General features: G+C 45.7%; 1 protein-coding gene across 2 annotated transcripts in view; it reads right to left on the bottom strand.

Moving 5' to 3' along the window:
• STUM (stum, mechanosensory transduction mediator homolog) overlaps nt 1–11719 on the bottom strand; it is a 44543-nt gene extending 32824 nt beyond the window's left edge. Inside the window, exon 1 of one of the 2 annotated variants that reach the window (XM_055725990.1) lies at nt 11448–11719. In XM_055725990.1, coding sequence (XP_055581965.1) covers nt 11448–11634 — 187 coding nt within the window. In that variant the 5' untranslated portion in view covers nt 11635–11719. The remainder of the gene's footprint in view (nt 1–11447) is intronic. The other variant, XM_055725991.1, reaches the window with a different exon arrangement.
• Nucleotides 11720–12565: the final 846 nt, after the last annotated feature.

Here is a 12565-nt window from a genome sequence, read left to right as displayed (position 1 = left end):
TGTGTGTAAAAAGTTATTTGGATCAAGATGGGTTGATTATACAGAATGGCTGGTGGTTGCACATGAATCCTGCCCATTCTTCTGTCCACACTTGGTTAGTGGCTTGGTTCAAGCCCAAGATAACTTTTGCAGTTATCTATGTCTCCACAGTGTGGGTCTAAAAGAATGGTAGCCTTCTGTGGCAGCATATGATGTAAGGGGCTCGCTCTCAAGGCACAAAAATCAGGTCACCGTGTACAGCTGACCAATGTAAACAAGGTGCAAGTTAGATCACCTCAAGGAGTCAGCTTCAAAGGAGTACCAGGAGAATCCATCTCAATGTTGTTTTTGGGATGTGTAGGAGGAGCACAGGACTGAGTGAAATAAGTACTCTGATGCCAAGTCAATGTATAAAATTACCTTCTGGCTTTTAAAAGAGAAAACAAGAGAGCGTTTTTATACTCACAGTTGCCAATGATCGTAGTTCCTGTGCTCTTTTCTCTCTTTTACATGAGACAAGGAACCATCCCACCAGCTCTCTGTAGCCACAATGAAATTTCAGTAGGAGGAAAAAAAACTCGTGATGCTGAGTCTAAAATACTGTTTTTAAAAAATGTTTAGTATTTGTTTTCTAAAACCCCTGCTAAGCCTTCTCTGGTATCGATCAGTTTGTTAGATACAGAGATATGCAGCAAAAAACATCATAATTTTTGTAATACAGACAGGAAGACTTGGCAACGCTTTCACAGCTAAATAGATAGAGAGATAATTTAATGGCCCAACCCAGAGAATCTGCATTAACTACATTGTCCAACTACATCAAACCCAATGTACCTACTCTTTCAATGGTCTATTTGATAACTAGGTTTGGTGCAAAGGAGCTCAGATACAGGTCTGATTTGTCACAATCATTTCACAGAGACAGAAGGAAGGTGTGGGGGGACCATGCCAATCTCGCAGCTAGAAAAGTATTTTCTTCTGGCTACACCTCACAAATGTCTCAGTTTGTGACCAGTCCTTTCTCACAGTCCTAAACCTTTTGTGAACCCCTCGCGCTAGGACAGCAACTCCAGAATGGGTTGCAGGGCAATAAGAGTTTTATGTCCTTACAGCTGCTTTGTATATGTAGATCCAAGGAAGTCCAGCCACACTTTTAGCTAGAATTTAGTCTTCAGATTCATGGAACCAATTTTCAGAGGAAAGGAAACCTAAAGCTTCCTGACTCCAAAACAGTGTTTGCAAGACATTAAAAAAAAAAAACAAAAAACCACCACAAAACTAATTTACAAGAAATATATAAACCTTGTTCCAAGAGCTTATTTTATCTTATTATAAAGAACCTAGTCCTGACCACTGTCAGTGAAAAGAGGTCTGACTCTACAGGCCGCTCTGCATAGTGATTTCTAAGGTGTCAAGTTGCCATCTCCTTTTACCAGCACAGCACAGCAAACACCAATGTTGGATATTCACACACACACAAAAATCATGTTTATGGAAATCAAATTGTCATGGCAACAGAAAAGGCCTTGCAAGTACTTTAAAAATAGCAAATTAACAAAACCCATTTATGAAATCTAACATCCATTCTTTTGTGAATGCATTTAAACAGATACAACAAATGGTTTTCTACCTACCTAAGGAAGAAATCATGTAAACCCAAGATCTCATCTCATCGTATTGGCATATGTAATAGATATATGCTTACAAATAAATACATATTTTAAACTTGAAACAGAAAAACTGTTTCAGCTGGACAGTGTTATACTAATGTGATCACTGGGTTTATTTTATTTCATGTAAAATATTTCATATAAATACCACTACTAATACTTTGTAAAATTACTCAACTTTTTAACATAGTCAACTTTTAACAATTGCTCATTATAGTGTAGTTTATTAATCTTCATTAAAATCTCAGTTCTTCAAGGGCTTGTAACACCTAAAAATGTACAAACACTTTTTAAAAACAACATTCTTATTTGGTTCAATTGCAATGTTTTCCAACACAATCTCAAGATTAATTTGACCATGTAGCCTTTGCATTCTTCATAGATTTGCTTGTGTTATAACTGAAGCAAAATTATTATCCACAAACTCTGAGCATTTTAAGTTTTGTGTGGATATTCATCGATGCTTGTGGCAAACTGAGAGCTCACCCTAGACAAGAGACAAGTGGGTGAGATGCTGGATTATTATCTGTGATGTGTTTAAATTAATATTCCCAAAGACAGCAGCCTTAGTCCGCTGCACAGTTCCCTGTATAAGCATTATTACTGAAGTTAGAAATGCAGTACAGGTCAAACCCCTGCAGTGAACACGATCATGTTTCCAAGAGCTCCTCTACTGACCTTTTTCACTCTTTTCTCTAGCAAGATTTGACCATGAATCACTCTGGGCATATCCTTTGGGTACACTTATACTGGAACATTTAATTAGTGTATTAGCAATCAGTTTCATCAACCATCTCATCTATATTTACTAGTCTGGATATTTCACAATCATACGCTCAAAGACATGAGTGTCCATGGTTTGGTCTAGTCTGGCAGAGTTCTAAATTAGTTAGCAATGTATCTACTTTTTAATTTAAAAGCTCAGTATAATATTGCCATCCTCCAGTGCTGAAAAGTCATGAACCAGGTTTTCCAAAACTGAGATTTTTAAAAATTGCAATTCTTTCTTTCTCCCCCGTCCCGTTCTGCTTTTTTATATTTTTTGAGACAGGATCATCTCCTCAAATCCTGCTCCAAAGCTGTGAGTTACATTATTTTTCTTTTCTTGAAAGCAGAAGATTCTCACCTAAACAAGAGCCTCAGGGGACAGGGTTCTTCTAAGGAAACACCAAAGGAGCGCATTACCAGGTCTTTTTGAGGGGCTGTCAAGTAGATAAATTGTTTGGCCTGTAACTGCCTTAGAATGGCAAAACTGAGCTTTGAACTCCCTTTATAGTAAGGACTAGGTTGCTGGAGGAAGGAGGGTGCAAGCAGCTTTTAAGTGGTAAGATAGAGAGAAAAGAACCTGTGGAAAGGAGTATTTTAAATCAAATATATTAAATCAAATACAAGGCAAGTAAATCAAATCACATTCCATCTACTTATTTTTTCCTTGACTCTACACATAATGAAACCTAGTAAGTTTACAACATCAGAAATAAACGAGTGACATATAACTAGATAGAATGACATATAATTTTTCTTAAGATCTCAGAAAATTTTCATTTTGGGGCTTCTAGTTAACATAAATGCTCAAAAATCCTGGGAAGAGTGGGAAGACTGACTAATTCCTTCACTTAATGAAAAAGCTCCCAATCTTCAGCAGAAACAGGGAAGTCCAGGTTTCATGTTCCTGGAATCTCTAAAGCAAGCTCGGTCAACACAAACTTTACTTTCCCATGTGATGCTGAGCCCATGCTGATGTCATCTCGTGGGACTGACTTGTATTCAGTGATTTCGAAGGTTGCTGTGTGATGCTGGCTCCAGCTCTCTGCTAGGAAATATTGCTGCCACACCAGCTTCCTCATGTGTGTACCACACCACAACAGCACCAGGTCAGCAGCTGAACGGCAAATGAGCTCTAACTACAGTTTCAAATAAGATGTTGGACTGTGAACTGGAGTAGCTGCAGCAGAGGTGGGCATTCCCTTCTGCTTCCCTTGCTGCTGGAGCAGTAACTTCCAGAAGTTGTGTAAGGCACAGATCATGTTTTTAATTGCTAGTAAGGTTTGCCACATTGCCAGAACCTTTACACCAGTAAAATTCAAAGTACTGGGCATAGGTACAACATTCTAAACCAGTTTACATTCTTTCAGATATGGGCTGTAAGGATTGTGCTACAAGGAGTGTCTGAGGATGCTGGGATTGTCTAGTTTGGAGGAAAGGAGGCTGAGGGGCGACCTCATCGCTCTCTACAGCTTCCTGAGGAGGGGAAGTGGAGAGGGAGGTGCTGCTCTCTTCTCCTGGTATCCTGTGATAGCAGGCGTGCGAATTGTTCGAAGCTGCACCAGGGGAGGTTCAGACGTGACATTAGGAAACATTTCTTTACCAAGCGGGTGGTCTAGGCTTCCTAGAGAAGTGTTTGATGCCCCAAGTCTGTCAGTGTTTAAAAGGCATTTGGACGATGCCCTTAACAACATGCTTTAACTCTTGGTCAGCTCTGAAGTGGTCAGGCAGTTGGACAAGATGATCGCTGTAGGTCTCTCCCAATTGAACCATTCTGTTCTAGCTCTATCGACCAGCATCTTTACACAGTGCTACAACCAAGTCCACACACATCCACTGCAGTGCTGCAACTGTGTAACCTTAAAGTTGTAAAGCTATAAAATGAAGACAAGTACAAAGACAGAAGGTTATGTCAGATTGACTTTGTATCTCATAGAAAATAAGCAAAAAAGCGCTCTTCCTTTTCTCCTTTCCAGCTTACCTCTGAATGAAAGTCTTCATAAATGTATTGCAAACTCTAGTCCATTTTTTACAAACTGAGGGACTATTTGAGAATTCCTTTATCATCCAATCACTTGTTTCTCCACAAAATTCAAAATTGTGTAGAGATTCTAAAATTCACCTTTGTGCTTTATGCTGCCTGCTGCCACCCGCGGCTGTGTTTGTGTTCAGGGTGCTGCACATGATCTGACAGGTAAGAAAGAGCCTGAGGAACCTGGTTACTGCTTCCCGCTCCTGCCTTGGCTATCCTGAACAGCTCCACAAACCCTAAACGCTCTTTTCACGGTGGAACAGAGATAAAATGGCAGCGAACTGCTGCAGGCAATGGTGCAGATAAAGTCTGATAAAGACTTTGTAGATACCTCTGACACCCACTGATTCAGAGCAGGAGAACAATTCCTCTTCACCCTGCAATCCAGACTAGCCAAAATTCACCTGTCAAAAGCACTCTCCTCATCCAAGTTACTTCGGTCTTCAAATCCTTTTACTCCTTTTCTCCCTTGCTGCAAGAAGTTCCAGTTCTTTGGCCCTATCAAACAAATCTCTGAGAATGTACGTTTCTCCTCTGGGCTTGATTCTCTATTTTTCTCCATGTCACACCCTTCATTTGGAACAGCTCTCCAGGCTTCTTAAAATTCAGTTGGTTTACTTGGCCATTTAACAGCTCTTCTCTGCTGTCTGCTCCCACCTTCACTCTTAATCTTAAAGTACATCTGTCCAAACTGCATTAAATGACAAATCAGACTGCAGGATGCTGAGCAAACCCTGTCTACTTACGTGTTTGTTAAGTAATAAATACCTCCACAGATCTGCTTAAACGACAGCAGTGAACAAAGACGTCACTGGCCATTTCTTTTGTCTTCTATTTTGATGGAAACAGAAGGCATGAGGGAGGGGAGAGAAACTTGTTTGCATGTAAGTTGGTCTGGCACTGACAGCCATTCAAAAGCAGCAGCATTAGGTTAGCGCACAGCTTGACAGTGAAACGAACCAAAAAGTCATTATAAACGCCAAGTAGAGCTCAACAGCTGCCTTCTACCAACTACAAGAAGTGAAGAGCAAAAGCTGACCGAAGGACACAAATACTACTAAATATTTGGACTGTGACAGAGACTGTAGTCAAGAACAAGGTGCTGCTGTGCTTCTACCATGTACACCCATAACTGCGTTTGTAAAACAAAGGCCATAGGAGGAGGATGAATAGGAAGGAACACACATATTTATCCACTTAGCCATAATGGCCACACTCAAGGAAGGCATCCAGTGTAAAACACAGGAAAGGCAGAAAGAAGAAGAAAATATTAAGCATTCAGACAAGTACAGGCTAATAAAATACAGCCAGAAAGCAGAAAGCAGCTTTCTTCCTAAAATACAGCAGGGTATGCTATTTGACACTGGACTGAAACTGAGTGGCCATGCCAGATCCCTCAGCAGAGATAAAACCCTATTGTTTTATTGCTGATCAGATACATAGGCTGGAGTTGTCTCAACCAAGGAGCTAAAAACTTGAAATAATTTGGCATTTATTCTGATCACAAATTATCTGCAAACCACTCATGAGTTTTCCAAGCTTGTTTGTCATTCTAGATGGTCCAGACACTTCATGGCACAGAAATACTCCAGACTACCTTGTGCTGGCAAGATCGCTGAGTGACTGTTCAATATGATCAGCCAAGTTAGTTATATAAGACATTTAGAAGTGTCACTTAAAACTGTTTTGGTGTGGTGTTGTGGTATTTAAAAAAAAAAAAAAAAAAAAGAGTAAATCAATGGCCTTCTCCATACTGACAAGAACAGGACCTGCAGCAGCAGAAACCTGCAGATCCAGTTGTTGTTCTGCCCAACTTCACCTTACCATGAGCAGTATCTACAGCACAGCTGACACCACTGCTGCCAGCAATGGAGCAGGAACCTGGACGCACACAGTTCATCACAGGTCTCCTTTCCCACATTGCACAAGCAGATGAAGAAGTTACCATAAAGAACTTCCCGATCTTTTCAGTGGAAAATACAAAAGCCAACAGACTGAAGCCTGCTGAAAATAGGTTTGCTTTGTTTAATTATGCTCTCAAGAACAAATAGCTTGTTTCTGCAGACTACCAGGGGTCTATACATCAGAGGCTGAAGGACACATTAGCTAAAGAATTCCAGCAATAAAGTTCACAAACAAGAATTCATATAAACTCTTGAAAAACCTTTGTTTTCCACAAATGAGCTTGTAAATCACCCAGATTCATTGATATGCACATCCATAGGGAAAAAAAAATATTAAAAAGGATCATGACTGCCAAAGCAAGTTTGAGATTTTTAATGCACGGATGTTTGAAAGCCCCAATTTCTTTTCTGCAATATTTGTCCTACTGTAGATAAGAAAATGTGGGGTTTTTCCTTTAAAATCTTTGTTCCAATAAAGAAGGCATGCTTGAAGCATCTATTTACCATTCCAAGAACAAAAATGAAACTGATATTGATAATTTATGCAGATCTCATCCCTGCAACTTTCCCGAGTGTTGTGTTATGCACTTCTATTCAGCTCTTTGGAGAGCTCATTCTACTGAAGAGTGCCATGGCTTCTAATGAGAGCCTTCTGCAGACGCTGGGCTTTACGAATTAAGCACTAAAGCCATATTTACACTGCTGAAGGTCTGGCCCTTGAACTCTATCAAGACTGAAGCAGACTAAAGAGATGGCAGAAGAGCTGACGCACCCAGGAACAGGAAAGCTGTACACCATGGCAGAAGAAAGTTCAGCGGGCTGGGAATCATCCCTTCTTTACCTGCCTGGGAGAGGCTGTTCACTCCTGATCTCCTCCACCAGCTATTTCATGGCACATGGGTGGCTGCTCTCCCACCTTGCACTAACATAATTTTATGTTATGTATTTCAATTACTCCCTGCATTAAAATAGTATACATGTATAATTCAGGCTGTGATCCAAAAGTCCACCCCCTTTCTGACAAGAGGGATTAATCTTGGAGAATACCTCATACTTTCAGATAATTCCACTCACTTCTCACATTTCCTTCAAGTTCTCCCCCTTTGTTTCCCCCCTCCCACACACGTGATGTCGAGGGAGGGAAAAACTGGTAGGAAGGAGGGCAAGATTCCCATGTATCAGCTCAGGGAATGACAAGGAGCCAGATCTTCTCCCACGCTGACTGGCACACGGCAGCTCCAGGAGAACACAGTCTGCCAGCTAAAGGGCATGGCCAGCCCCTCCTCTCAATTGCCATCTGCAGCACGTACCGGCTGGAGGTGCACACTGCTCAGTCCTGTGGGAACTGAAAAAGAGAGGCAACGCCACCATTTAGCTCTGCTGGTGTCATCATCTTCCATTCTCCAGAGCTCATCACAGCACGATTTGGCCCCGAGGCCTCAGAGTCGGATCCAGAAGCCCTAAGCCAAACCAGAGGTTACAGCGTCTGTGGCACAGGGTGCCTGTGACAGAGCTGGAACCCTGGTAGCCAACAGCATGATGGCTTTTGCTAAAGCACTCACTGACAACACCAGCTCCCTCTTCTCCCTTTCATACTATCTGCTACTTTTATGAACCTAAGGCAGGGACACCTTGGTTACAGCTCAGCCCTATCACATGCAGACGGGGAAGACCACGTACGACCATGGAAAATTCTGATCCAGTACATCTCCAAGTGTTTGCATCTATCACAGTGAAAGGAAGCAGTGTGCAATTTCAAGGCTGTTCTGCAAAACAGATTACAAGTAGATGGACTACTCAAGCTTTCCTGGGTTTTATTTGGTCTGAATTTTAAGTTTTGGCAAGGCACAAGTTAACATATCCCCTGGGTATGAAAATTTTCCTGTGAGTCTTTTGTAGCATATATGCAAAGAGTAATTAAAACAGTTTACAATGCATCTTAAAACCTGCAGTTCTGTGTTACTACATAAAACCCTGAAAATTAACCAACTGAAAAAAATAAACTGACTATAAACAAAGTGTTACTTCTCCCGTCCAAATAGAGTACTACTGCAAAACATAAATAGCATAAAGGAAAAATAAACTGGATGTTCAAAATCGTCAGATTTCACCCTCATACATGACTTCCGTAACATAGGAAATATAATTTACCTTAAAAAAGTAGAGGCTTTCACATGATGAGAGCCTGTCTGAGTATTCGGTAGCCTGCAACAGATTGCAAGTTCTATTTAGCTACCACTGGTGTGAAGCATTGGGCACTAACGAACACCTCAGGTGCCCAGGTCTCCAAGCAGTGGAACACTTGGTTTACTCAGTGTTGCCCATTTTCCTGTCTATTCCAGTGGCTTCTGACCCTTCATCGTAATTGCACTGCAGAGTCTACACATGAATGATAACTATGTGCCAAACAGATGAGGAACGAATTCAGGGACTGAAAAATAAAGAACGACCATTACCACCTAAACGCAGTCACTCTCCACCTAAGCAGGCAAAATATACAGCAAGCCTGTGGGACATCATTTTAACATGTTATAAATCTGGACTACAGGAACTGATGGGAATTTTGCTATTTACTTCATTGGGAACAGGCTCACACCCTAGATGTGAATACTTCACACCATCACAAATACAATTTCATTTACAAGTGTTCCTCAGTTCATCAAGACGGCTGAAATGCAACAATGACACAAGAGCTCTTTTTACTCTGACCATTCCTGCTAGTAGATCTGTGTTCCTCCTGTTTCCCCTTGTGTATGGGCTATGTGATATACGACAGGATATGGCCGAGATTGTAAATAGCTATGTTCTAGCTGGGTATATTATCTCAGGAGTAAATTTTCTATTAAAACGCACACAGTATTAGCAGCTTCATTAAGAGAACGGTTCATTTACGTGCAGACTAAGCGCTATGCTTTGCATACAGAGACTTTAGGATGCATCTCCAAAACAATGCTTTTTGCCAGTCTGTAAGAATGCCACATAGAAGGATGTCTTTTAATTTGCAGCTTGCTTTGCTACTTTTGCATCAGGAGATCAGGAGGAACAGTAGTACAGCCAGCCAGAATGCACTGCTGAAATCAGTGCATGAAATGGAAAACAAGAAAAAAAAAACAAACTCCGCTTGTTAAAAAAAGAAACAAAAATAGAATTAAAACCATTTTGAGCTGGTCCAGCTAGTCAATGATAACACAACTAATATGTGGCTGCAAAGTCTAGATTCAACTCTCAAGCTTTCAGGCCAGCATGGGCTGGGAGCCTTCAGAAAGGATGCGCTATTGGCTGTCACTCTACCGACAGGGAAGGCACAACACTGCTACCTCCAGCAGCCCCACAGCAGCAGCCTGAGAAGAGCTCCGGGCAGATGACCACACCTCAAGCCAATTCTGGCATGAAGATGGCTTATGGGGATCTACTCTTCTAGGATGAAGGAAGAACACTGTTTTCTAGTGTGCACAGTATGAAGCATAAGATCATTCAAATGAGGAAAAGGGCATGGTAAGTCAGTTTTTTTCTTGTACATCTACAGTGAAGATGTAGCGTCTTCAACACCAATGGAAAATGACATTCACTTTGAAAGCTCTGGCTTTGAACATCTCTCTCTGAAGACAGTGGGAAATTAAGTGCTAAATAACAATAACCTCAAACCCCCTGAAAGCACTCAACTGGAGAGTTTCTGTTTGATTCATCACTCCAGGTTCTTCAGAGGGCTTGCACACAAGGGCTGTGAGAACAACACACCTGAGCATGCAGCATTACATCTGGAAGCACATACACCAATGCCATTCCTTGCACAGGAAAATCCTGAGGTATTTCAAAAGGCGGAAGTTTTCCTCTAGAATACATCCATCGATTCAAAGCAAACACACTGGAATAGCAATGGCTTGTAAAAACTGCACACAAGTATACCACTCAAGACTTAGGCAATACTTTAATCAGAAGAACTTCAGCTTCATTAAAGAATTAAGCCACCCGAAACACATGAAGCCGTTAAGGGCAAGGCAGTAGCTCCTGACAAGCAGGGCAAGCTAGGAGATACTCCCATATCACAAAGGCGGCTTCTGCAGTGGCCATAGTAGAGAAATGGTGGCCAGGAATGGACTACAAGAGACTAATGGGGTTTGGTTTTTTAAATGTGCTTGTTTTGCTTGTTTGCAGCTACAACACTTGTATTTGGCCTTGTGTTCCAGGTGCCTCTATAGTGTCTGGATACTGGGCTCCAGGTGCAGTAAGCATTTCCTAATTGAAAAGGAGGAAAGGGAACTACAGATGGGATGACAGCCACGGCTTAGGGATGCGTTTCCCGAGTCGCTCACTAGGGATTTCACACTGAGGGAACTGTGGATCCGGACATCGGTTCCTTAGAGCAGCGGGGCGGGACCAACCTTTTCGAGGGATCTCCTTCGGGAAACTCGGGAAGCCGGGCTCGGAAAGCTCGCCTTCGCTGGTGAGTGATGTGGCGGCTGTGTGCCTCGGTCCTCTGACTACGACCCCACTTCGCAAGAGCCCCGACAGCTGGAGCCCTGCCCCAGACCACACGATTCCCAGCGTGGGGCCGTGCCCCGCCCGGAGGGAGCGGGACGGTCGGGAAGCGCGGGGCTGCTCAGCCCCCGCGGACCGGCCTCCGCCCCCGGAGCCCCGCAGCGGCAGCCCCCCGGGGACGCGGGCGGGTGCACCTGCACCGCTCCCCGCCGCTGTCCGAGGAAAACGGGCCACCCCGAGGGACACCACGGAGCCCCCATCGCCGCGACAGTGCGCGGCCGCCGCCCCGAGGGACGGACGGGCGGCCGCTGCCCCGACGGCTGCCCGCCAGGCCGGGACCCCGCGGCGGAGGCGCCGCCCCGGTCCCGCCGCCAAACTTTCCGCCAGGGCGGCGGCGCTGGCCGTCTCCCTCCCCGCGACGCCGTCGGGGAAAGTTGCCGCCGCAGCGGGGTCCGGCGGCCCCGCACAGGCGCGTCAAACGGCGGCAGGTGAGGAGCGCTCACTCCGCAGCCCCCCGCCGCGTAAGAACCCCACACACACACACCCCGCACCCGATGTACGGCGGCGGCCGCCCTCCCGCCGCCCTCCCGCCGCGCCCGGGGCTGCGGAGCGCCTTACCCAGCCCCGGCACGAAGGTGTTGAGGAAGAGGCAGATGACAGCCACGGGGAACGGCATGTAGGGGATGGCGGCACGCAGGGGGCCCTTCTTCTCCCGGACCTGCACCACCACCCCGCTGGAGGGGGCAGCGCCCCGGCTGGGCTCCGCGGCCGCCGCGCTCTCGCCCTCCTTGGGGAAGGGCTCCATGGCCGGCGCGGCGCGGCCGTGCCTGACGGTGCCCCCGGCGGGCTCCCAGCTGCTGCCGCGCGCGCTCCCGCCGCCGCGCGGCCCCGCCTGGCGCGCCCCCCGCGCGCGGACCCCTCCCCTCCCCCCGCCCCTGGCCGGCTCCCGCCCCGCCGGCCGCGCTGCAGGCGGCCCCGCCGCGCCGCTCCCCCCGCCCCTCGCCCGGCGGGCAGCGTCCCTCAGAGGTGCCGCCTCCCCGCCCCGCCGCCTCACCCCCGGCTGTCAGGGCTGCCGGCCCCGCCGCCCCCTCACGCAACCCCGCTCCCCTCCGCACCGGGCCCGCACCGAACGTGGCCAGCTCAGCGGTAAGCGGCGGGGGGCGCAGGCCGGGGCGTGTGTGCCCGCCCGCTCCGCGGCGGGCGCGCTGAGGTGCCGGGGCACCCGCCGTGAGGACCGGCCCCGGCGGCCGTGCGGTTGGCTCTGCGGGATGGGGAACAGCCATCTCGATAGGAAAGAGTGGAGACGCGGTGCAGTGTGCGGGTTTTAAAATAGCTGCGCTCCGAAGGTGCGAGGAAAGGTGTAAATTAAACCCACACTCATTTGTTGTCTGAAAAACCCTGCCGTGAGGGAGGAGAGCCACCAGAATTAGGAGGGAGAGGAAAGAAAAATGCGCCCCTGAGAAGCTAATCGCAGTTTGGGACACTGTAAAAATGTATCTTAATTCACATCAGTGCCACTAGATGAAATCGGCTTTCGTAGGGCTGGCAATTGCTGTTCGGAACAGTTTAGTGAGTGAAAAGGTGATAAAGCTTGAACGTGCCTGTAGCTAAAAGTGATAATGAGGCTGTCATTGCAGGTCGGGTTCAGTAGAGAAAACAGGGAAGATATTAAAGGCATTAATCCTGGTATAAAATGTGTGTCACACATACAAGATTTTTGCATAAGAGATAGAGGG

Source organism: Falco cherrug, chromosome 13 (genome assembly GCF_023634085.1).
Source record: "Falco cherrug isolate bFalChe1 chromosome 13, bFalChe1.pri, whole genome shotgun sequence".
NCBI lineage: Eukaryota > Metazoa > Chordata > Aves > Falconiformes > Falconidae > Falco > Falco cherrug.
Note: the sequence above shows the minus strand (reverse complement) of the source record. Positions and strands in the feature narration are given on the sequence as shown.